The 27,120-nt window shown below is 39.8% G+C and overlaps 1 protein-coding gene and 1 non-coding gene across 3 annotated transcripts in view; one reads left to right on the top strand and one right to left on the bottom strand.

Annotated features, from left to right (window-relative positions):
• The window catches only part of ABCC4 (ATP binding cassette subfamily C member 4 (PEL blood group)), a 282,705-nt gene extending 264,867 nt beyond the window's left edge, over positions 1 to 17,838 (top strand). For both annotated transcript variants that reach the window (XM_034936857.3, XM_055096905.2), the window contains 2 exons: positions 2,662 to 2,796; positions 15,990 to 17,838. In XM_034936857.3, coding sequence (XP_034792748.3) covers positions 2,662 to 2,796; positions 15,990 to 16,097 — 243 coding nt within the window. In that variant the 3' untranslated portion in view covers positions 16,098 to 17,838. The remainder of the gene's footprint in view (positions 1 to 2,661; positions 2,797 to 15,989) is intronic.
• Positions 17,839 to 18,336: 498 nt separating this feature from the next.
• On the bottom strand, positions 18,337 to 18,441 carry LOC112436978 (U6 spliceosomal RNA). Its single transcript, XR_003025639.1, has one exon. It is a non-coding gene; the product is annotated as a U6 spliceosomal RNA (small nuclear RNA).
• Positions 18,442 to 27,120: the final 8,679 nt, after the last annotated feature.

Below are 27,120 nucleotides of genomic sequence, written 5' to 3'. Positions count from 1 at the left end.
AATGGATGGAAGGAAGGAAATTACCTTATCCATTCTATTTTGGGTGTTTTCAGGGATGATTGTAAAAGCAGAGCCTGTTCAACCCATTTTATTTTCCTTTTCAAGTTCACAAACTGATATTTTAGTTATGGGGTGCTTTCATTGATTTTTATGGTAGCCATACTCTTTGTTAGGTCATATTTATATGCCAAGGATGCCTTGTCTCAAATCTTGCAAATTCATCTGCAGCTATAATAATCCAGTTCATTATAAGATACTATATTTGGGGGGTTATTTGGGATTTTTGGTTTTTTTTTTTTTTTTTTTTTTTTTTTGGACACAGAGTCTCACTCTGTTGCCCAGGCTGGAGTGCAGTGGCATGATCTCGGCTCACTGCATCCTCCACCTCCTGGGTTCAAGTGATTCTCGTGCCTTAGCCTCCTGAGTAGCTGGGACTACAGTTGCACACCACCATGCCCAGCTAATTTTTGTATTTTTAGTAAAGGTGGGGTTTTGTCATGTTGGCCAGGCTGGTTTCGAACTCCTGGCCTCAAGTGATCCACCTGCCTTGGCCTCCCAAAGTGCTAGGATTATAGGCGTGAGCCACTGAACCTGGCCTATATTTTGTTTTAATGCATATCAAAAAAATATTAAAGAGGTCAGTTTTATTTTATATTTTTTAAGTGTGAAACCTTATAGAAGTTAAAATTTTAAGTTCTAGTAAATTATTAAGGTCGTGGTTCTATCACCCCTAAACTCAAAAACTCTCCTAACAAATAAAATGCAGTTGCTAAGTTGTTGATATTTATAAGGCTTAAAGTATTTTGACCAAATGATCTTTCTGTCATTTTTATTATTAATCTAATAATAATAATGCTTTTTGAGAACATTATTTTTTTTTTCTGGCTCTGCCTTTTTAGATTCTGGTCAATTTTGAGAACTCCTGGTCTCAGTGGCATTCATGTGTTTTCAGACAATGAGAGGGAATCTGGAAAGATTTACTAGTCACTCAAATGTGAATAAATTTAGTAGGAATTTGGACAAGGACCAAATAGTAGTAGGACTTCGTTTCCATTAAACATTATGTAAAGTCTTTACAGAGAACTCACTCACTCTCAACTCTGTGGGAATAATTTTTAAAAGTTTACTTGTTGCTTTTGCAGACTAAAACTTCATCATTTTAGCAAGTAATTTGGTTCACTTATTTACTTAGTCTTTAGCATTAGAGAGACCTGTATTTTTAAATTGCAGATTTTTTCCTTCCTCGTCAGGAGGAGTGGTTATGTTCTGTAATGCTATGCTTAAGTAAAATTACACATTTGGGGTATCTAAATTGGCATGCCAAATTATAGGACATTTTAATTATTATGTGGATGTGACAGATTCAATTATTCTTGAACTCTTTTGAGAAAGCTGCCCTTAGCAGTGATTCACAGTAGTAAACAAAAGATTAACAGGAAAATGCCCTTTATGAGGCTTAATAAATATGTCCGATTAAATACCATGGGACGGAATTAACTGCAATGTCTACATGTAGAAAAACAACCTGTGTCCTGCTTGGAGGTTCAGCATATTCTCTTAAGATAAATTTACTCTAAATACGGCCTAACTGAAGAACTAAGTGCCACTTAACCTCAGAACTGTTTTCCTAGGTACGTCATTTGGGCCAATTGTTCAGACTCTTTCTTCCCTCTGAAACCATTAACCAAAGCCACTAATAAGTAGAAATGCAGAGTTAAGAGCCCCTTCCTCCCTCTTTCAATTTCCAGTGGACATATTAATGAGCAATAAAGCAGCTAAAAGGCAAGCAGCTCAAGAAAGAGAAAGAAGCAAAGAAAGGTGATTGGGAAAACAATATTCAGCCCTCAGCAATGCAGACTGGGCTGCCCCATGTGCCATGTGGGCTGTGATCACAGGAATTTGGAGCTCAATTTCTTAATTGGTTCTTTAGTCTTATCCAAAGAGAAAATTGGATTTCTAGAGATTTCTTCTGTGCAGAGAGCAATTATGCTAAAGCTGCTTAGGTAACAGCTTTTTCGGCTAGCCTTTCTCTCTCGGAATAATAAAGTACACCCAGAGCCGATTTCAGAATGCACCTTAACCTCACCATCCAGAGTTTAGCCCCTCTTAGCAGCTGACATGTTCTAGAACCTTAAAGAAATTCCAGAAGCATTTACTTCTTTTCCAAATATTGCTTAGAGTCTATGAAACTGGCTCAGCAATTAATTTACTGTCAGGTCTCTCCCATCTGATTTTTAATACATTACCCTACCTTTTAGATAAATTTAATTTGACTTTCTTAAATCAAGAAGTTTCCCAACCCTGATCATATGTATAAATACCCCTCAAGGCTGTGAGTCTGAGAGTTAAAAGCACTAAGTAATGATAAGAACCCAAAATGCCTTTGGCAGAATATAAAATGCCACAGGACTGCTGAGTGCCCAGAATAATAGTCTAGAACTTTCATTTTCTTCCTTTCCTATAACATTATAGTAATAAAAGGTCAGGTTAGGCCTTTGTTTGCTTCGTAAAACAGGGTAATCAAACCATTTAAATACTATCCAGGCCTACCACCCAAACAGATTCTCTCCCTCTCCTGCCCCTTTCCGAAATATTGTCTCTGTTATAATATGTTACTGCAAAACATTGTGTTTCAATGGGTTTCTTTCTGCTGATTAACAGGTTTTAGATTCAGGAAGACTGAAAGAATATGATGAGCCGTATGTTTTGCTGCAAAATAAAGAGAGCCTATTTTACAAGATGGTGCAACAACTGGGCAAGGCAGAAGCCGCTGCCCTCACTGAAACAGCAAAACAGGTGAGCGTGCTCCAAGGAGGTGTAATTAAAGTTTGTCTCAGCGGCTCCCTCCGCACAATTTGGTACCGTGGGTATGGTAACAAGCACTGTGTACCCTTTTCAATTATAAGCCTGCAGAGACAAAGCTTCATGAGTGGGTCTTAACGGCACGTCCCGGGTTGAAGTAAGGTCTGCAAAGAGTTGGCAGAAGCAGGTAGGGGTTGGGGGGTCGAGTGTGTGCACACGTGTGCATGCCGTGTGCCCAAGAAGCAGAGAGGTGTTAGACCAGACTTTTTACACATTTAGACTCTGTGGGTTCAGATTCTCATAGAAAAAGGCACAGAGCACATAGTACTCATATTCTGCAAACCCATTGCATTTCATTCTTATTGATAGGCAAATGCTGTTGAGGTACATACAGGAGATTTAAGAGTTTGGGCAAAAAGTGTGGGATATTGTTTATTGTTCTAGAATGATCTACCTAGAAAATGTTCTACCTAGATCTACCTAGATTGCTTTTGGTTTCTGTTTTATTACTTGTAAAGAAAACTGTTACATAATACTCTCACTGTTGACCTGGGTTTTCCCCTCCTTCTTTGTTGTTTAGAATTAGGCCCATATAGCCCATATGCTTCCTCCACCTTCTATAAGAGGCAGTTGTCAGGCTGGGCGTGGTGGTTCATGCCCATAATCCCAGCACTTTGGGAGGCCAAGCAGGCAGATCACCTGAGGTTGGGAGTCTGAGACCAGCCTGACCAACATGGAGAAACCCCGTCTCTACTAAAAATACAAAAATTAGCTGGGAGTGGTAGCACATGCCTGTGACCCCAGCTACTCAGGAGGCTGAGGCAGAAGAATCACTTGAACCCAGGAGGCGGAGGTTGCAGTGGGCCAAGATCACGCCACTGCACTCCAGCCTGGACAGTAAGAGCGAAACTCCGTCTCAAAAAAAAAAAAAAAAGATGTAATTGCCATCAGGACAAATCAAGAATTTATAATATGTTGTAGCTATAGCCTGAATAATCCTTGAAGTATGTTTATAAGGCATTAAAGACACGCAGGCTACGTGATCTCTTTCCAACAATGGTGATGTGGAAGTATCTCATTCTACAGATGTGATAACTGCAGTTTGATTTAAGGGACTTAGCCAGATGTCACGTGGTCACCTGTAATTCTTCCTTAAAATTCTGTGAGGTGAGAGTTGTATTGATGGAGGGAGGGAAGGAACATCCGATGTTCTTGGCTTAGGGTGGAAGGAGACTTCTAGCAGTACATGGTGAGGCTCCCATCAAAACTGTTCATCCGTAGGCATTATAATATGGGTATAATTTTCCTTCTTCATTGTTTTCTGTATTTTTCAGGTTTTCATCACTGTAGGTAGAATAAAATTGCTTGTTTGTGTGTAATATTTTAAATATCTATTACAGACAACAGAATAAGAAAATAGGGGCCAACATGGTGAAACCCCATTTCTACTAAAAATATAAAAATCAGCTGGGTGTAGTGGCGATTGCCTGTAATCCCAGCTACTCGGGAGACTGAGGCAGGAAAATCACTTGAACCTGGGAGGTGGAGGTTGCAGTGAGCCAAGATCATGACACTGCACTCCAGCCTGGGCGACAGAGCGAGACACCATCTCAAAAAAAAAAAAAAAAAAAAGACCAGGTGTGATGGCTCACACCTGTAACCCCAGCACTTTGTTTGGGAGGCCGAGGCGGGTGGATCACGAGGTCAAGAGATAAAGACCATCCTGGACAACATGGTGAAACCCATCTCTACTAAAAATACAAAAATTAGCTGGGCGTGGTGGCACGCATCTGTAGTCCCAGCTACTCAGGAGGCTGAGGCAGGAGAATAGCTTGAAACTGGGAGGTGGAGGTTGCAGCAGTGAGCTGAGATGGCGCCACTGCACTCCAGCCTGGCAACAGAGTGAAACTCCGTCTCAAAAAAAAAAAAAGAAAAAAGAAAAAATCTGTTCCCATATCTAATGGTATTTCTGTATTAAAGATTTATCCAAATAAAACCTAGGTTGCCTTCAGCTCCTATTTCATCTCATTCTCCACAGAAGTGAGGAACTATCCTTTCCACTGTCTGTAGGATATTTCTTTGAATCCTGCATTCATCCTCAAAACGATTCTGTAAATGCCTTTGTGTGCACAGTATTACGCTGGGCACTAACAAATACATTAAACATGCCCCTAGTCATTGATAATATAAACCAAAGAATAGAGCAGAGCAGAGATTTGATTGATGTGGTGAGCCCTGATGGTGATGATGATGGTGATGATATGTGTCAGATGTGCACTGTGCACTTCTCATTATGCCTGTTTAAGAGGCTGAGGTGTAGAGAGGGAAGGAAATTGCCCACGATCTCATAACTAGCAGAATTATAGGTAGAGTCCGGATTCAAGCCTGGCTTTAGGATCGACAAAAATCTATGTTCTGAATTTTCATGAGAATCACATTGTGTATGAATAAAGAGGGAAGCTGTACTTGAAGCACTGTATTTGTTTTATACTTGAAATTTACAGAATACTTTTATCTTCTAGCGTGTCTCCCAGCCAAAGCTTCCCTCATAAAACCCGATCAATCATTTGGGATTCCCTGTATAATCTAGTCACAAAAGAGCCAGGAACCTCAAAAACCCTTTTTGTTCTTTGGTACCTCAGGCATTTCACATCAAAGAGATGTGTCCCTATCTATATATCAAAATACCTATTTTAAAAATATGTTATATATTATCAAGGCATGGAGTAATAAGAAATAGGTCATAGAATTTTAGCATGTTCCAACTAACATAAGATAATATAGTTCACCTTTGTTTTACAGATGAGGAAACTAAGGCCCCAAGAAGTAAGTGGGCCCTGACTAATTTATAGCAGAGACAGAATTAGGAATCTTTTTTTAAATCAATGTTTAATGCAAGTATAACATACATGTAGAAAGGGACATTGGTCATAGAATTGAAATCTCAATTACTGGTCCAGTAATCTTCCATCTAATTCAACAATAGTAATCGTAACTTAGTTCGTGTAGCTCTTTATAATTTATTTCACATTGTTTACATAGTTCTTACATGTATGATTCTACTTAATCCTCACAGCAGTCTGTAAGTCTTACTGTACTGATGAGGATGTTGGGTCATGTGTCTTCATGTGGACACAGAGCTGGTCCGTGGAGAACAGAAGGTAGATTGCTGGGGGTGGCCGATGTCTTCCCCTAAGTAGCGTTCTGTGTCAAGCCTGAAAACGCTGCTCCTTGTCTCATTTGGTATCCAAGATGCAGCTAGTCGCCCAAATTCACACAGTGCCAGAATTTCCTTCCTGGATTTTAGTCCTGCCTAACCACTGGCTCAGGTCACCTCCTCTACGGAAAGACATAAGGAAATACACAGCTTGATTCTCATCCAAGTTGAATATTTTCTTGACATTTCTGCATACACTTGGTCCTCTTAGGAGAACAAGCTGTCAGATTGTCAACCTTTTAAATGTGCAAGCATCAAATATCAATGCATCATTCACAACTGTAACACCGTGAGGATTAGTCTAAATCAACAAGCTTTTCGCTCTCACAGATTAGAATTCATTTGTTGGAAGGAAAACTCAACATCTGGGAAAAGGTACTTCCAAGTCACGTATTCTTGACCACGGAGTTGCTTTCCTGAAAATGCTGGTGCAGGCAAAGCTGAGTCTCTCTTTTGACTGACCTTTGCAGATGACTCAGTATTTTAATATTTTAAAGTAAATTTAAATTACATAATTACATTTCAGGTACATAAAGCTGAAGGGTGCACTGGTTTGCTCAGGCTGCCATAGCAAAGTAGCACAGGCTAGCTGGCTTAACCCACAGCAGATTATGTTCTCACACTTCCGTGCTGGAGTCTGAGATCAGGGTGTCAGCAGGGCTGCTTTCCTCTGAGGCCTCTCTCCTTGGCTTGCAGATGGCTATATGTTCACGGGGTCTGTTCACGGGGTCTTTTCTCTGTGTATGTCTGTGCCCTGATCACCTCTTTCTCTAAGGACACCAGTCATGTTGGATCAGGGCCCACCCTAAAGGCCTCATTTTAACTTAATTACACCTTTAAAGACTTTCTCCAAATACAGTCACATTCTGATGTACTTGGGGGTTAGGACTTCAACATAGGAATTTAGGGGGATGCAAATCAGCCCATAACACAGGGTAAATGTCAATCATTGTCTTCCCTGATGAAGCCGACCTAATTTGAGATTCCTAGTGAGTAACAGAGGTGCCATTTTATGCACTCATGAAATCGCCAGATACAACTCAAAAGGTATGAAATCCTGGCCAGGCGTGGTGGTTGACACCTGTAATCCCAGCACTTTAGAAAGTTGAGGCGGGTATATCACTTGAAGTCAGGAGTTCGAGACCAGCCTGGCCAACATGGTGAAACCCTGTCTCTACTAAAAATAAAAAAATTAGCCAGGCATGGTGGCGCACGCTTGTAATCTCAGCTACTCGGGAGGCTGAGGCTGGAGAATCACTTGAACCCAGGAGATGGGGGTTGCAGTGAGCCTACGTCACACCACTGCACTCTAGCCTGGGCGGCAGAGCAAGACTCCGTCTCAAAAAAAAAAAATATGGATGGATGGATGGATGGATGGATAGATAGACAAGAAATCCTGACATCCTGGATCCTAGGAGCCTGGGGCCTGTTTGAATAGGTGGAGGAGACACTTAGCAGCCAATGGCCTTACAGAAGTCACCCAAGGCCTGTGAGCCTCAGAGGCCTCACCTATCATGCCAGGATTGCAGATAGTGTATGTTTAAGTGATTCAAAGAATATAAGGCGTTTTACAAATATAAGTGAATTCTAGCTATTGGTTATAAAAGCTCAGTACTTTTTTAAGACTGTAGACTGAACTCTTAGCTCCCAATAATAGCAAAAGAAGTATCCAAAGTTTTGTAGCTTTATAGACTAAATAATTACAAATTATTTTTAAGAATCAGCTTACCAAATGATATATGCTCATGTTACAAAATTCAAAGCATTGATAGTTTTGCAAAAAACTTTAATAAGTAAAAAGTAAGTCACTCTGCCACACCTGCCCTTCATCACGCAGTTCCTCTGCCAGGTTTCAGCCCTGGCACCTTCTTCTCCATTTTGTTGATGTATTCTGTGCATAAACAAGCATCTGTGCATATATAGCTTTTCTGGTTTTTGAGCACAAATGATAGCTATTCTTTACGGTTTTTCACTTAATATTATATTCCATATTATATCAATACATATAGTTACCTCATTTTATTATATATGTGTATTTTTTATTAGCGTTCTCTCTCTCTCTCTCTCTCTCTCTCTCTCTCTATATATATATATATATATATATATATATGTGTGTGTGTTTTTTTTTTTTTTTAAAGCAGAGTTTCACTCCTGTTGCCCAGGCTGGACCTCTATGGTGCAATCTCAGCTCACTGCAGTCTCCATCAAGTGATTCTCCTGCCTCAGCCTCCTGAGTAGCTGGGATTACAGGCGCCCACCACCATGCCTGGCTAATTTTTTTTGTATTTTTAGTAGAGATGGGTTTTTACCATGTTGGCCAGGCTGGTCTTGAACTCCTGACCTCAGGTAACCCACCCGCCTTGGCCTCCCAAAGTGCTGGGATTACAGGCGTGAGCCACCATGCCCGGCCAGTTACCTCATTTTTTAATGGCTACCTAGTATTTATACTTTTTCCACTCTGTACTTTTCACTTTTCCCAATTAACTTCCAATTAAGTTAGCTATTTTTGTTTTTTTCCTGGTGAATGACTTATCAGATTTATTTACTAGTTTATATTCTGTTTTCTAGTTGATCAGTTTCTGCTTTTATCTTTATTACCTTTGTTTTTTGGTTTTTCTCGTTGCTTCTTCTTGAATGCATTTGTGTCCATTCTTTCTTCCTTAGTATTTTAGCGCTGTGAATTTTCGTGTTCTATAGGTTTTGATATGTAGTGCTTTCATTCATAGTTTATTTTTTATTTATACATTCTGCAATTTTGGATTTTAATTCTCTCTGGCCCAGAAATTATTGAAGAGGGAAGTTTTTAAAACTTTTTGGTGGTAGCGGTTTGTTTTTTCTGTTCATTTCTTTTCTGTTTTACGCATCAGTTTCATTTTCATTGCATGTCATCCATATCCTTTCTATCCATTTGGAATTTTCTTTGTGTCCTAGTTTTTCTAGATGTTCTTTGGGCATTGAAAAGATGATGTTATCTGTTTAAGGTATAGAGTTTAATAAGGTTTAATTAGTTCTACTTTGTTAATTACATTCTTATTAATCCTTATTTATATTGGTCTATTTTCTGTGACTTGGATCTAGAGGTGAATTAGTTTCACACTGTACATATTTCTCTTTGTAGTACCTGTCATTTTTGTTTTGGTAACTTTGATGCTATGGTTTTCAGTCCACAGATGTTCATAACTTGGGTTTCCACTATGAATTATATTTCCTGCCATTTTAACACACCTTTCTTTGATTCATGTAATGGTTTTGGTCCTAAATCCACACTGGTTCAAAACTAGACTGGTTGCATGCTTTTACTTTGCTTTCTTTGTCTGCTATATATGGGATTGTCTTTGAATATCCAAAGGTGTGTCTCCTGTATATGACGTGGTTAGGTTTTACTCTGAGATTTAATCTTAGCCTTTGTTTTTAATAGATGATTTTAGTACATTTACATTTATTGAGATTATAAGTATGTTTTATCTTAGTTCTGTCATGTTATGCTTTCAGTTTTTAGTATTCCTTTTTACCTTTTAATTTGTAGTAGATAATTTTTGTTTCTTTGAATATTGTTTTGCATGTGTTCCTTTTGTTTCCTCTAAATGCTGTTTCTTGACTCCCCATTATAAACAATAACAATATAAATACACTTCTGTCTCCATCCTACCACCAAATTTTAGCTTAGTTTTTCTTCTATTTGCCTTCAAACCCCAAATATACTTAAGCCTCTGTTATTTGGCTTTTCTTTAAATGATACTTTCTCCATCTTTTAGTTAGCTAAAGTTTATCCTTCAGTGCTTTTTAAACCTCAGGCTACAACCCATTAGTGGTGCTGTGGAATCAATTTGGTCCATCATGACTAGTGTGTTTTAAGATGTAAAATAGAATACAATGGAATAGAAGAAAAATAACATGTATCTTTCATAGTAATGGTAATATTTTTTGAAATGCTTTTCAGTATAGATACAGATATAGGTAGTGGATGCGTACCAAGTCCCTGTGTACAGTGAAATGTGCCACCCATTATTGTGGGTGGCAGTTTAAAAAAAAAAAAAGTTGCAAAACAATGCTCTATACCATCTCAAAGGGAAAGGTTCCTTGGAATTTAGAATCCCTGACTTATTGCATGTCTGAAATCTTTGTTACCCCTCTGATTTAAATGTGGTGGCTGTACCATGGCACACATTTACCTATGTGACAAACCTGCACGTTCTGCGCATGTATCCTGGAATTTAACATAAAAATAAAAATTTTAAAAAGTTGTGGTTATAAAATTATTGGGTCACACCTTCTTTCACTTAGTATGTTGCAGCGTTTGCTCTAAGGTCTTCTCGTGTTGTCTGTTCATATGGAGACGTCTATGACCATGTTTGACATAACTCAGCCTTTTTTCTTTCTTTCTTTCTTTTTCTTTTTTTTTTTTGAGACAGGGTCTTGCTCTGTTGTCCAGGCTGGAGTGCAGTGGCACAATCATAGCTCACTGGAGCCTTAACCTCCCAGGCTCAAGCAATGCTCCCTTCTCAGCCTCCCTTAAAGCTGGAACTAGAGGTACATGCCACCATACCTGGCTAATTTTTTTTTCCCCCATAGAGACAAGGTCTCACTATGTTTTCCACGCTGGTCTTGAACTCCTGGGCTCAAACCATCATCCCATCTTGGCCTCCCAAAGTGCTGGGATTACAGATGTGTGCCACTATGCCCAGCCAGATCTTTTTTCTTGTATGCTGAAAGGGTCATTAGTTTTCCTAGGACATTATTGTGCAGTCTTTCAGACTTTGATTCAAGTTTTCTTTTTTGTCTGGAAGTTTACTTGAATTATATCCTTGAATTTTTTTATTTGATTATATTCTCTTCTTTACAAATATCTATCGTGTATATGTTTTATGTCCTTTGTCTCTTTTGTAAAGCTATTTTCTCCTTAATCCTTTTTAGTTCTTTATTAACTTTTAGTTATTTTGTTTGTTTGCTCAATCCTATCCTGTGTCTCACACTGTTTTTTCAGCATTGGCTAATCTTTGTGCTGCCTTCAGTGGAAATGCCACTTATTTTTTTATTTTTTATTTTCCCTTTTTTGAGACAGAGTCTCCGTCTATTCCACAAACTGGAGTACAGTGGCGTGCTCTTGGCTCACTGCACCCTCCAACTCGCGGTTCAAGCAATTCTCATACTTCAGCCTCCCAAGTAGCTGGGATTACAGGTGTGCGCCATCACAACTGGCTAATTCTTGTAGTTTTACAAGATTTCATTATGTTCATTATATGATACAAGTTTTCATTATGTTGGCCAGGCTGGCCTCGAACTCCTGGCCCTCAAGTGATCCTCCCACCTCAGCCTCCCAAAGTGCTGGGATTACAGGTGTGAGCCATTGCACCTAGCCCATTTCTTTGATATTTTCACTTTTCTTTTCCACTTCACTTTTGACCACTGTCAACTCATGTTTCAGCATCTTCTGTTGCTCTGCCATGTTTTCCTGTATTTTTGTATCTCTGTTATGCACAGCCTGATCATTCTGCTGCATTTTATTTGAATGAATTATATTCAAAAACTTTATGTGCTCAACATTTGTCATGTGTTTATCTTACTTCATTTCTTACTTATTTGTATAATCTCCAGGCCCTGTACTACTCTTAAAATTATAATAATTTTTATTATTCCTACTCCTCACCTATGACTAAAACGAACTCTTCCTAGACCAGATAGTTGCAGGATAGTTGTGGCTAGGGCCTTGTTTCTGGCTAAAGGGAATTTTCTGTGCTTAATGTACAAGTACTTTATGACCCAGAGAGGCTGCGTGTGTGGTGGGGGGGATGCAGGGAGGGATGTGAGTGTGTATGTGTATGGGTGTATGGGTGTGTGGGTGTGTATGGGGGGGTTGGGGTGTGTATGGGTGTGTGGTGGGGGTGTGTGTGAGGGAGGGTGTGTGTGTGAGGGGGTGTGAGTGTGTGTATATGGGTGTGATGTGTGTGTGGGTGTGTGTATGGGTGTGTGGTGGGGATGGGTGTGTGGGGGGAGGGTGTGTGTGAGGGTGCGGGTGTGTGTGTATGGGTGTGTGGGGGGAGGGTGTGAGGGGGGTGCGGGTGTGTGTGTGTATGGGTGTGTGGTGGGTGTGTATGGGTGTGGGTGTGGGGGGTGTGTGGGTGTGTATTGGTGTGTGATGGGGTTGTGTGTGGGGGTGGGAGGGTGTGTGGGGGTGTATGAGTATGTGGGGGTGTGTATGGGTGTGGGGTGTGGGTGTGGGTGGGTGTGGTGGGTGCGTGTGGGTGGGTGTGTGTATGGGTGTGGGGGTGTGGCTGTGTGGGGGTGTGGGGGTCTGGTGGGTGTGTGTGTGTTTGGGTGGGGGTGTGTGTGTGTGAGGGGGTGTGGGTGTGTATGGGTGTGTGGTGGGGTTATGTTTGTGGGGGGTGGGAGGGTGTGGGGGTGTGTGTGAGGGTGTGTGTGGGTGTGTGTGGGGGGTGTGGGTGTGTGTGTATGGGTGTGTCTGGGGGTGTGGGTGTGTGTGGGTGGGTGTGTGTATGTGAAATTGAGAGTGCATGTTTTGCCTTTCTTCCTCCTTAGCTTACAGAATTGGGCAATTGCAATCTGTCTTCTGGCAGGACCTCACCAATGTACATAGGTCAGTCAAAGATGTTTCTAATTGATTCTTTATTGACATACCTTAGCGTTCCTCCAATTAACTGGAGAATTCCTATGATTGTTGAGGCCTGCTCTTCATAGACATCTTCTCAGCCTTGCCACAGCCCCATTGGTTCCAGTTGCATATGGCAGCCCTTTATGATATTTTACCATTCAGGCTCTCTTGATTTCACAAAGATTTAGCTTATTTTTTATTAATGAATATCTTTGATGTTCAGAGTGGTTTCTGAAAGGAAAAGGAGAGGAAATTCATTACTCCATTATCTTAAAAGCAGAAGTCCTTTCTAAGTCTCCATCACTCTTTGACAATATGCATGCCAATTATGCACACCAAAATTAGACTGGCTTTAAAAATGATGAACTTGAGGCCTTGAGAGTTACTGTGATTGAATTAGGGCCATACACATCAGTAAAAATGAACTGACAGGGTCTTGAGCCTGAATTCAACACATCAGATGGTATCTTAGGAATGCAATGTCAGTCAAAGCCCAGTTGCTCTCCTTTGTCCACATGCGGGAGCTTGTATTGCTCTGTTGATTTTAGTAAAATCTAGCTCTGTTATGGTGGCTTTACTGATGAGTTAGAGTTTAAATATGAACTTAGTTTCAACCTACATTAGAGGAACTATAATGGAGCAAACTCAAGAGAAGAAGGAAAAGAGGGACAAGGTTTCCCATACTCACTGACCTGATACTCTTCTTGCCGCAAACGTGAACGCTTATGGCATTGTCTCCCTTAAGCTTCACAGTCCTTCTGACCTGCTGTTATTATCCCCTTTTGACACATGAAAATGCTAAAGTACAAGAAGCTGAGTAACTTTTTTTTTTTTTTTGAGACAGAGTCTCACTCTGTCACCCAGGCTGGAGTGTAGTGTTGCAGTCTTGGCTCACTGCAATCTCTGCCTCCTGGGTTCAAGTGATTCTCCTGCCTCAGGCTCCTGAGTAGCTGGGACTACAGGCGTGCACCACCATGCCTGGCTAATTTTTGTATTTTTAGTAGAGATGGGGTTTCACCATGTTGGCCAGGCTGGTCTCAAACTCCTGACCTCAAGTGATCCACCTGCCTTGGCCTCCCAAACTGCTGAGATTACAGGTGTGAGCAACCACGCCCAGCCTGAGTAAGTTTTCAAAGCCACCAGTTCAAAAGTGTTCATACTCCATCTTCTATGATCTTTCAGTTCTACCTCTCTGCCTCCCAGGTTACCATATTCATTCAGTTGAAATTGTCTCAGCCACAGCTTTGGGATTCTGTAAAGATAAAAGATGCGCCGGAGGGATTCCTAAATGCTTTGTCTTCATCCTTCAAGCTGGGCGATACCTCCACATTCTGTGTGCTTAGGGGCCACTTCTCTGAGCAGCATTCATCATGACACCCAACACTAATGCAGCAGGTTTTCAACCTGTAGTTTGTAGCCATTAATCAGTTCCTGTGACGTAAGCTATTGTTATCTCATGTTACAGATGAGGCAGCTGGTAGAGAGAGTGGTTAGGTAATTTTTCCAGAATCAGCAGTGAATCCAGGAGAGAGCTGAGACTGGACCTGTCTATCCCAGACATAGCTTACAACATGAGGGCTTTGCTAAAAGTAGTTCAGTAATCTCAACTCCCTTCATCACCTGCACTGTAAAAAAGATGTTTCATCTCACCTGTGCTGTTACCCATAGTGTGTTATAAAACCTGGTAGCAGAAGAGAAAAAGAAAGGTCAAATCAAAGACTATATACACAAGAAGTTTGTTTTTGACTAAGTATTTCAGACCATGAAGCTAAGACCATTTGGGTTTAAAGTTGCTAATAACAACACTTTCTTTATATATATATATATATAAAAATACATCAAGAGGGTTACACAGAAGGAAGCAGACTATTTGGGGAAGGCTATCAAGCAGTAGAAAGTGATGTGAATGTCTATTTGTTCTTTTGGCTGTTTTTAGTTTAACTACAGAATAGCCTTTTTGGAATACATAAATCTATAACCACACAAAATATGGCTAGCTTAAAAAAGTGGGAGAGGGAGATGATATGAAATTATCCCCTGAAAAGTCTTACTTTTGAACACTTGCATTATAATGGAAATAGCCTCAGATTTCTTCTGGTGGCATTCCAGCATTATTGGACAATTTATTTTCTCCTTAAGTGACATTTTAGTACATTGTGTGTTATATGTGATGATGTTTCTGTAATAACAAGTGTGCAAGAAGTGAGAGAGAAAGCACACTTAATATGTAGGCAGGTGTCTCAGCACTTTCTTTTTTGTACGTGAATCCCATTATCTCCAGTGATAACTTTGTTGACAGCACCCACCAATATATTCAGAGCAAGGTTTTTAAAAATAGATCCAGAATCGTATGACTAAGAGACCCAGGTGACACGTGTCAGCCTCAGATAGTTGCTACATTTTCTGTTTTAAAGACTCAAACAAAACTTTTCACATTCTTCTTTGGGGAAAAAAAATTACATTTGAAGTCCTTTTTCACCCAAACACGTTTTGAGATAAGAGCTCACAAGTCTTGACATTATTTCATTTTGTTATGCGCATCTGTCAAGGAACCAAGATACGATACAGCTACTAAAAACTGATGATTGTGGAACAGAGAAACTTGACAGCATTTCATTTCCTTTATGTTCTGATTATACGTTTATCAGAAAACCTGTATCTCTTCTAGTTCAGCTCGAAATTGGTAGAATTCAGGAACTCAAAGGCTTGGCAAAGAACTGTCCTATTATTTGGTATCATCTTACATTTTAGAGAAGTTGCTTGGTTGAGTCATTGTTAAAGCTTTTGCTTCTCTTTTCATTATTGTGGGCCACTATCCACAGACCACATTTCTATAGGCCCTATAACTGCTTTGCCGCACAAATTAAACGCCGGGATGTTTCATACGTATACGCCAGCATTTCAATGCTTGTCAATCAGAGTTTATAAAATATAGGGATTACAACTTGATATTAACATCCAAATCTATTGTGCTCATTTTACGTGTGAAAATGAGAAACCCTCATGCAGACGCTAGATTTCCCAGCCTCTTTGTCACCCTGTTTTTAATTTATCTCCAGGTTTTGAGTCAGTAAAATGATTCTGCTTATCAATTTAATACAGAGATAAAACATATCTATGAATCAGAGTGATCGGAACTAAAATGGATCTACAGGTTGTTTGGCATTCAGCCCAGCCCTGCTGAGGGTTTTAGTGGGGCTAATTTCGCTGTACAGTAGATTCATCCCTGTTCTTAAATTGTGCCTCAGTGAGGGATATGATTTGCTTCACATGAAGAAGTGGACACAGAAGTGCATTGTTTCAGGGAGGAGACTTTAAAATTTTGAAACATTCTTTTTATGCTTACCTTTTTTTTTTCAGGTATACTTCAAAAGAAATTATCCACATATTGGTCACACTGACCACATGGTTACAAACACCTCCAATGGACAGCCCTCGACCTTAACTATTTTCGAGACAGCACTGTGAATCCAACCAAAATGTCAAGTCCGTTCCGAAGGCATTTTCCACTAGTTTTTGGACTATGTAAACCACTTTGTACTTTTTTTTTACTTTGGCAACAAATATTTATACATACAAGATGCTAGTTCATTTGAATGTTTCTCCCAACTTATCCAAGGATCTCCAGCTCTAACAAAATGGTTTATTTTTATTTAAATGTCAATAGTTGTTTTTTAAAATCCAAATCAGAGGTGCAGGCCACCAGTTAAATGCTGTCTATCAGGTTTTGTGCCTTAAGAGACTACAGAGTCAAAGCTCATTTTTAAAGGAGTAGGACAAAGTTGTCACAGGTTTTTGTTGTTGTTTTTACTGCCCCCAAAATTACATGTTTATTTCCATTTATATCAGGGATTCTATTTACTTGAAGACTGTGAAGTTGCCATTTTGTCTCATTGTTTTCTTTGACATAACTAAGATCCATTATTTCCCCTGAAGGCTTCTTGTTAGAAAATAGTACAGTTACAACCAATAGGAACAACAAAAAGAAAAAGTTTGTGACATTGTAGTAGGGAGTATGTATCCCTTACTCCCCACTAAAAAAAAAAAAAAAAAGGATACATGGTTAAAGGATAGAAGGACAATATTTTATCATATGTTCTAAAAGAGAAGGAAGAGAAAATACTACTTTCTCAAAATGGAAGCCCTTAAAGGTGCTTTGATACTGAAGGACACAAGTGTGACCGTCCATCTTCCTTTAGAGTTGCATGACTTGGACACGGTAACTGTTGCAGTTTTAGACTCAGCATTGTGACACTTCCCAAGAAGGCCAAACCTCTAACCGACATTCCTGAAATACGTGGCATTATTCTCTTTTGGATTTCTCATTTATGGAAGGCTAACCCTCTGTTGACTGTAAGCCTTTTGGTTTGGGCTGTATTGAAATCCTTTCTAAATTGCATGAATAGGCTCTGCTAACATGATGAGACAAACTGAAAGTTATTGCAAGCATTGACTATAATTATGCAGTATGTTCTCAGGATGCATCCAGGGGTTCATTTTCATGAGCCTGTCCAGGTTAGTTTACTTCTGACCACTAATAGCATTGTCATTTGGGCTTTCTGTTGAATGAATCAACAAACCACAATACTTCCTGGGACCTGTTGTACTTTATTTGAACTATGAGTCTTTAATTTTTCTTGATGATGGTGGCTGTAATATGTTGAGTTCAGTTTACTAAAGGTTTTACTATTATGGTTTGAAGTGGAGTCTCATGACCTCAGAATAAGGTGTCACCTCCCTGAAATTGCATATATATATATAGACATGCACACATGTGCATTTGTATACATATATTTGTCCTTCATATAGCAAGTTTTTTGACTCATCAGCAGAGAGCAACAGATGTTTTATTGAGTGAAGCCTTAAAAAGCACACACCACACACAGCTAACTGCCAAAATACATTGACTGTAGTAGCTGTTCAACTCCTAGTACTTAGAAATACATGTATGGTTAATGTTCAGTCCAATAAACCACACACAGTAAATGTTTATTAATAGTCATGGTTCGTATTTTAGGTGACTGAAATTACAACAGTGATCATAATGAGGTTTGTTAAAACGTTAGCTATATTCAAAATGTCTATATGTTTATTTGGACTTTTGAGGTTAAAGACAGTCATATAAATGTCCTGTTTTTGTTTTAATGTTATCATAGAATTTTTTAATGAAACTAAATTCAATTGAAATAAATGATAGTTTTCATCTCCATTCAGAGATCTGCATTTCTGTGCTTCAAGGGATTCCTGACTCATCTTCTTGCTGATGAATGCCAGTGAGTTTTCCTGAGATCGAAAAATACAGTATCAAAGGATACCTTCTATCATCAACCGGTTCTCTTGGCAAATTATGTGTAGCAAGTATTCTAACGGGTAGATTTCAGTGTGTTTCAGACAGTTTGAAGCAGTTGCTATTTAAGCAAGTCCGTTAGCACCATTCTAGGAAGAAAGAGTATTAGCTTATGCCTCAGGCTTGAGCAGTATTAAATGGTTGAGGATTTTGCTTTTGGTTTTGGTTTTTAAGGTGACTTTGTCCAAAACTAACAAGAAACATCTACTGCTGTTACACTGAAATCACTATTAAATAATGATTCTCAAAGTGTGGTCCCTGGACCAGCAGCATAGCGCATCACCTGGGAACTCATTAGAAATGCACATTTTTGTGCCTCACCACAGATCTACTGAATCAGAAACTCTGGTGGTGGGGACCAGGAATGTGTGTTTTAACAAGCCCTAGGGTGATTTTTTTTAAGGGGCCATGCTAATCTTCTCTGTATCATTACAATTTTAGTATATGTGCTACTGAAGCGAGCGCCCTAAGTGTGATTCTGATGCAGGCTAAAGTCTGAGAACCGGTACCATAAACTTAAAGAACTCTTAAAACTCATTAAGAAAAACACAGAAAGCCCAATTAGAGAAATGGACAAGAGATTTGAATGGGTATTTCACAAAAGAGAATATCCAAATGGCCAATAACTGGAAAAGTGCTCACTCTTTATTAGTTACCAGGAAAATGCAAATTAAAACCACTATGAGATACCACTAGACACCCACTAGAATGTGTAAAATGTAACAGACTGAGAATACCAACCCAGTGCCAATGAAGCAACAGGAATTCTCATGTACTGCCATGTAAGTATATTGAAAAACCATCTTCGGAAAACAATTTGACAGCATTGACTCAAACTGCACACTTTGCGATCTGTTTGTAGCACTCCAAATGTATACACATGTGCACCAAGAGATGTTGTCAAGGATGTTCCTAGAAACATAATTCCTAATAGCCCAAACGAGATAATCCAAATACTCATCAACAGCAGAAGGAAAACCAATTATGAGGTATTAAAATACTTCTACAGCAATGAAAGCAATTGACTACATGAAGAACTCATGAGTTTCACAGACATAATATTTATCCCAAAGAAACCTGGCCCAAAAGAATATTTATGATCCCATTTATATAAAATTCAAAAATGTTACAGCTGAACAAAGGAGTGCAACACCAGAACAGTTCATAACTTTGGGGAGATGGAAGATGTTGGTAATTAGAGGAAATACACATGAATCTTCTAGGATACTTAAAATATTTTTTATGGCCGGGCATGGTGGCTCATGCCTGTAATCCCAGCACTTTGGGAGGCCAAGGCGGGCAGATCACGAGGTCAGGAGATCGAGACCATCCTGGCTAACACGGCGAAACCCCATCTCTACTAAAAATACAAAATATTAGCCGGGCGTGGTGGCGGGCGCCTGTAGTCCCAGCTACTCGGGAGGCTGAGGCAGGAGAATGGCGTGAACCTGGGAGGCGGAGCTTGCAGTGAGCCGAGATCGAGCCACTGCACTCCAACCTGGGCGACACAGCGAGACTCCATCTCAAAAAAAAAAAAAAAAAAAATTTGTTTGGCTGGGTGGTGATTAGATCGTTATTAATTGAACACTTTTATGTGTCATACTTCACACTGAGTTAACTTTTTAAAAAGTTGGTCTTGTTTTTCCTTTAGAATCTCAGATTCAGTGCTTCAGTCTTCAAAAAGGGAATAATTTACACGTAGGAAATTACTTCTGCTGAGTTCTTAAAGTAAGAGGCTCTTTGACGGTTGTCTTTTGTGGTCCATCACAGCTGATGCATCTGATGGTTTTGGTACCTGAGAAGCCAAGGTCTATATTTTCTCTAACCAATAAATAAAATAAATCTCACTTCCTCTTCAATTTTAGGATAAGTACAAAAATAAGGAACTCTAAGGTTTTTCTGGATTCTATTTGTTTAACCACTCTACTGAGGTATGACTGGCATATAGAAAGTTATACATATTTAATGTGTATGCTTTGTGTTTGGAGACAAATATCACCTATGAAACCATCACCACATTCTCTGTCATAAACATGTCCATCACCTCAAAGTTTCCACCTGCTCATTTTCTATTTTCTAATCTCCATTAGAGGAGATGAGGTACATTAATAAAATAATTTCAGGGACTTGGTCTCGGCAAAGATGTATGGCTAAGACTTCAAGGACAGGCAACTTAAATAGACAAATGGGACTATATTAAACTAAAAAGCTTCTGCACAGCAAAGGAAGCAGTCAATAGAGTGAAGAGACAACCTGTTGAATGGGAGAAAATATTCACAAAGTATTCATCCAACAAGGGACTAATACCTAGAATATACGAGGAACTGCAACAACTGAATAGTAAAAGACCCACATAATTCCATTAAAAAGTGGGGAAATGACATGAATAGGCATTTCTTAAAAGAGGACATACAAATGTCCAACAAATATATGAGAAATGCTCAACATCACTAATCATCTAGGAAACTCAAATCAAAACCACAGTGAGATATCACCACAATGAGATATCACCTTCCCCTGGTTAGAATGGCTATTATTAAAATGAGAATAATAACGGATCCTAGTGACAATGCAGAAAAGAGGGAACTTTTATATACTGTTAGTGGGAATGTAAATTAATAGAATCCTATGGAAAATAGTATGGAGATTTCTTTTTTTTTTTTTTTTTGAGATGGAGTCTCGCTCTGTTGTCCAGGCTGGAGTGCAGTGGCATGATCTCGGCCCACTGCGACCTCCGCCTCCTGGATTCAAGCGATTCTCCTGCCTCAGCCTCCCAAGTAGCTGGGATTATAGGCACCCACCACCATGCCCAGCTAATTTTTGTATTTTTAGTAGAGATGGGGTTTCACCATGTTGACCAGGCTGGTCTCAAACTCCTGACCTCAGGTGATTCACCTGCCTTGGCCTCCCAAAGTGATGGGATTACAGGCGTGAGCCACCATGCCCAGCCTGGTATAGAGATTTCTAAAAAAACAAACCTAAAAATAGATGTCCTTACGGCTGGGCACGGTGGCTCACGCCTGTAATCTGAGCTCTTTGGGAGGCTGAGGCAGACGGATCACCTGAGGTCAGGAGTTCGAGACCAGCCTGGCCAGTATGGTGAAACCCCATCCCTACTAAAAATACAAAAATTAGCCAGACATCGTGGCGCATGCCTGTAATCTGTAATCCTAGCTACTCGGCAGGCTGAGGCAGGAGAATTGCTTGAACCTGAGAGACAGAGGCTGCAGTGAGCCGAGGTCATGCCACTGCACTCCAGCCTGGATAACAGAATAAGACTCTGTCTTAAAAAAAAAAAAAAAAAAGATGTACCATACAAACCAGCAATCTCACTAACTGTGTATTTACCCAAAGGAAAAGAAACATATATTTCTTTCATCAGTATATCAAAGGGATACCTGCACTCTTATGTTTATCATAGCACTATTCACAATAGCAAAAATATGGTATCAACGTAAGTGTCCATCAATGGATGAAATAATTTTTTATATGATGTACATATATGTACCATGCAATACTATTCAGCCATAAAAAAAAGAATGGAACCATGTCATTTGCAGCAATGTGGATGGAACTAGAGGTCATTCTGTTAAGTGAAATAAGGCAGGAACAAAAAGACAAATACCACATGTTCTCTCATATTGGAGCTAAAACATTTAATCTCTTGCAAATAGAGAATAGAATCATAGATACCAGAGGCTGGGAAGGGTGGGTGGGTGAGAGAGGGAGGCTGGTTAATGGGTATAAACACAAGTAGAAGAAAGAAGTTCTAATGTTTAATAGCAGCCTAGGGTGACTATAGTTAGCAACAATATATTATATATTTCAAAGTAACTAGAAGAGAGGACTTGAAATGTTACCAGCACATAGAAATGATAAATACTGAAGGTGATAGATACCCTCAAATGCCCTGGCTTGATAATTACACATTCTATGCATGTAACAAATACATGTATCCCATAAATATGTAATTTTAAATATATATACTATGTATCAATAGAAGAAATAATGCTAAGTGCTTTTAATAACACTGTAAGTGGTTGATGTCTTGTGAAGAAACAACTTTAATCAATTCAATAGTCAGTGAATTAGATTTATTATTTAGTATTGTTCAATTTAGTGAGTTGAGTTAATATTAATTTATCAGCTGATTAACTTGTCCTTGTGTACTGCAATGAAAATTCGTGTTTTTCTTTCAGAGGGTTTGACTGTGGAGATTTTAGAAGCCTGTCTTCTCAAATCTCGGTATTTGTTTCAAATCCTGTTCTCAAAAGATTAATGATGTTCAGAATTGTATGCCCTGAAGTATGTTAGATTTTGCACCTGAATGAATGTGTAAGTCACTTCCCACAACCAATTCTGTTTTAGAGCATTTTCAAGATCTGCCTTTACCTAGAAGACTGTATGACATTCTGGCCACCACAGCTCAAAATAACGTCTTTATAATTCCACAAATGTGATATGCATTACTAATGGACTTATTTTACTAAAAGCAAAGAGAGAAATCTTTCACCTGAAATAAAGAAAACTAAGAATGTTCAACAAGTAATGTTCATCCTAAAAGCCATGTCTATGCTCAACCCAACTTATTCACCAAATGGTCTAATTCTCAAATCCTCATTCTTTGAAAATTGAGTAAATGTGTGTCAATGAAATACTTCCACCCTACTTGATAAATAGTATAGTTATGGACTACATTATTCCCCAAATATAGATTGAAAAACAAATAGTTTTCCTCAAAAATTGTAATAAACTCATGGTTTAATTTCCACAAAATATGTTATATGTGTTTTAATGGATATGTTGATCCTTATCAAATGGAAGTTTTCAACCCAGAGGGTAATTCATTCACATACAGAGTCCTTGTTTCCACTATTTTATATCGGATTTCAGGATTTAGAAATAAGTGTTATGATTCTGCAGAAGCTAGATGGGGGTTGGTAAGAAATAAGTCTTATGAATATAACTAACAATTTTCAAGTAAAAATCCTCCCCAAGCCCTAGAAGCTTCTTTGGTCTGTGCTGTAGTTTGATTATCTGGGATGCAGACTCTGAGATGGAGTTTGGTGTTCCGGATGTTTATTACAGAGTTACCCTTGGAATTAATCCTTGTGGAATGAAGAGGGAAGAAGCAGGATTGGGTGGATGGAGAAATTGAGCTGGAGTGCTAGTCAGAGAGACCAGCTGATCCCACCAGGAACCCTGGAGCTAAAATGGTCCATGAGGGTCATCCTGTGTGCCAATGGCCAGGGCTTTCTCCCTCCACCTTGATTAGTCATTGCATGAGGGCTGTCCCCAAAAGGGCTGACAGCAGAAGGTTGCCCAGCAACTACACCTCCAGCAGCTGGGACAAGTCCTTGAAGGGGGTGATGGGTGGCACATCTCCATGTCCACCGCAGTGTATGTTCCAGCTCTGGAGGGAGATTATTGAGGTGTTCAGTGGCAGAAGACTCCTGGTGATTGGCATTTAAGTCAAAATGAATTGCCAGTTGACAGGAGATGGCTGATTAAGTGATTGTCTTCAACAACCTATGACCTGAAAAAGAGAAGAGAAGGTCCATACAGGGGAAATATCCTCGTTGTCTTTATTCTCTAAAATCAGCCATGTTCATTTATTCCAGGAAGTGATCTTACGAGCAGTCTTCGGATTGGCTAACTCCTGTGTATGTCTATAATACACTGAGCACCCCTCATTACAATGAATCATAGCTGGGGTCTGCAGTGTGCAGGACTCCTGCTTAGAAGGACCCAGCACTTAGTTTAATGCCCTGTTTTTGCCATCTAGATATTCTGAAGTTTTAAACAAAGGGCCCTGCTTTTGTATTTTACACTAGGATCTATAAATTATATATGCTGCCCTGAGTATTTGTGGTTCTGTTTCCTCTCTAAACCATGAGCTTTTGAGGACTTGGACCATGCCCTGTTCATTTTAAAATCTGCATCTTCTAGCACAATGTCTGTCACATCGTGGGTGCTCATAAATGTTTGCTGAGTGAATGGATAATGACTAGGAAGAAGCCTTCCTTTAAACTATAATTCTGAGATTTAAGGGGGTATCCTGGGGTAGTAGAAAGATCCCTAGTTTGGGGGTCAGTCACATATACCTGGCAGCCAATTCTGTCTTAGCTACTCCCTAGCAATGTTGGGTGATCAAAGTATATGCTGTCTGATGTCAGAGACTTTTGAGAGTGAAAAGAAAGCACTAACCAGCCATGGTGCCAGGGCAATAAATTGGGACTGTCCTTGACAAATGGGGATATGGCCACCCTATAGCCATGTATCCTTGGTTACATGCTTGGATAAGTTTCTGTCTCTATGAACCTCAACTGCTTCATCTGTAAAATGGACATAGTTCCTGAACTTGCACAGTTGCTTTGGTTGGGATGATTGGTGGACCAAGAGCATCCAACAGAACAGAAAGGTTAGGACCTAGAGGGAAATGCATTGAGTTTGTATAGTAAGAAGGTCCCTCTCTTCCATCATGAGAGGAGAGTAAGATAAATGTGGATGAAGGTAGGTTTGTAAACTGTAGAAGGTGTATTTCAGGAGGTCCTCACTATGGCCTAGACCGAACTGTTCTTACTTTACATAGAGTTAAAATGAAACAAGCACACACGAGAAGGAGCCCAAGCTCTGGAGTCCACCTTCCTGGGTCCGCATGCTGGCTCCTCTGTGCAGTGGCTGCCCGGGTTTGAGTCCAAGTTCTACTAGCTGTTAATTGTTGGCCCTTGTGTTGGGAAGCACGCTATGCTTCCATTTCTTTTTCTGTAAAATTGAGGTTGGGGTGGTACTTTTCTCAGAGGGCTGTTGGGAGGATGAAATATGAAGGACGTACCCTACAACAGTGACGCTCAAAGCGTGGTCTGTGGGCCAGTGCCAGGCCACGAACTGTTCGGAACCTCAGGCCACAGTAAGTACAGGAATTTCAGGAGAGCCATTAGAAACCTTTACAGGCTTTTGACTTTGCCATGACATCCAAACTCATGACTGGGGGACTCCTTGTGGAGCAGCCAAGAGTTTGTTGAACCTGGATAATGAGGCATGTGTGGTGTGAGTAGCACATTAGCCATGCACAGTAGAACTACTTATTAGTTTGCAATGGATTGAAAATTTAAAATAATTAAATAAAACCTATTCTTAACCCCAGATAATTGAGAAGCACCATTTTAGAACAATGCCTGGTGTGCAATTAGCTCTCAGTAAACGCAAGCCTCTTTATTAATCAGGGAAAAATTATACCATGACTTATATGTTTAAAATTAGGCTACACAGACTTTCCAAATGCTCTACTATACATTAGCAATATTCTAAAATAGCATTAAAAGCCAAAATCCTGCTCATTGTTAATTAGGGATGTGTAAAGTCTAAAAGTATTTTAAAAACGATGCTATGCATATGTTTACACCAAGTCTATTCTTGAATTAACAGCATGATCTTGACGTCGAAGGTGGTAGCTGGGTACACATCAGGCCACTTGTAAAAGTGGGGAACATGGGGCCGGGTGCGGTGGCTCATGCCTGTAATCCCAGCACTTTGGGAGACCGAGGCAGACAGATCACCTGAGGTCGGGAGTTCGAGACCAGCCTGACCAACATGGAGAAACCCCGTCTCTACTAAAAATACAAAATTAGCCAGGCATGGGGTCCTGCGCCTATAATCCCAGCTACTTGGGAGGCTGAGGCAGGAGAATTGCTTGAACCAGGGAGGCGGAGATTGCAGTGAGCCAAGATCGCACCATTGCACTCCAGCCAGGGCAACAAGAGCGAAACTCTGTCTCAAAAAAAAAAGGGGGGGGAACACGGGTTGATGTGCAGGGTGTTGACTTTCCTTTAAAAACAGAAAGAATGTGGGTTAACTGAGGTTTTGCTTTTTAAATGTAATGTTCTAAAGAAAATAACCTCATCTTTTCAAAAATAAAGCAGCAGTGTAGATTGAAGGCTGAGAGAAACATATTTATTTGAACTTAGAACTAAAAAATAATAAAAGGATAACATACCCTGGCCCTAAAAGACCTTCACTTACACTCCAGGTTTATCTCAGTTATCACAGGGGGAGTCCACATCGGGATTATGTGGTTTTTCAAGAAGGACCAAGATAAAAACTTAGATAAACTACAAATACTTTACAGAAAGCTTACACTGGAAAGTTCTGGCTAAATTCAGTATTTTGCTCAGCAACCATGCTCATAAAACAACCAATGCACCATTATCCGTAGCAATAGATGGAAAGCCTTGGGTATTGCAAAATGGCGTTTGATCCAAAAGTTACTCATATTTGATTTTGGAGGGCATTACGAGAAACCTTTTGAAAATAAAATTTTGCAGATCCCTACTACTTAGAGAAAAATTAAAATGAGTCAAGGCCAGGTGCAGGGGTTCATGCTTGTAATCCCAACACTTTGGGAGGCCGAGGTGGGCGGATCACCTGAGGTCAGGAGTTTGAGACCAGCCTGGGCAATATGGTGAAACCCCGTCTCTACTAAAAATACAAAACTTAGCCAGGTGTGGTAGCACACACCTGTAATCCCAGCTACTACTCCTACTCTGGAGGCTGAGGTGAGAGAATCGCTTGAACCCGGGAGGCGGAAGTTGCAGTGAGCCAAGACTGTGCTACTGCGCTTTAGTCTGGGCAACAAAGCAAGACTCTGTCTGAAAAATTAAATTAGTAAAATAAAATGAGTTTCATCACATTATTTTCAGTAAAAAGAAGAATCAACAGAGGATTGAGGTGGTTTTTTTTTTTTTTCTTTTTGGTTTTTGGTTTTGTTTTTTTTTCAAGATAGGGTCTCACTCTCTCTCCCCATCTGGAATGCAGTGGCACAATCATGGCTTACTGTAGCCTCAACCTCCTGGGCTCAGGTGATCCTCCCACCTGTGCCTCCTGAGTAGCTGGGACTACAGGCACATGCTACCATGCCTGGCTAATTTTATTTTTAAATTTTTTGTGGAGACAGGGTCTCACTATGTTGCCCAGGCTGGCTGGTCTCAAACTCCTGGGATCAAGCAATCCTCCCCTCTCAGCCTCCCAAAGTGCTAAGATTACAAGCATGAACCACGGCTCCTGGCCCAGACTGAAGATTTTTAAGTTACATCTTATAACATAATTAATTAAAAATAACCCATGGGTTCATACTGATTCTAATAA

This window comes from Pan paniscus, chromosome 14 (assembly GCF_029289425.2).
Source record: "Pan paniscus chromosome 14, NHGRI_mPanPan1-v2.0_pri, whole genome shotgun sequence".
In the NCBI taxonomy this organism is placed as follows: Eukaryota; Metazoa; Chordata; class Mammalia; order Primates; family Hominidae; genus Pan; species Pan paniscus.
This window is presented reverse-complemented; position numbering and strand designations above follow the sequence as displayed.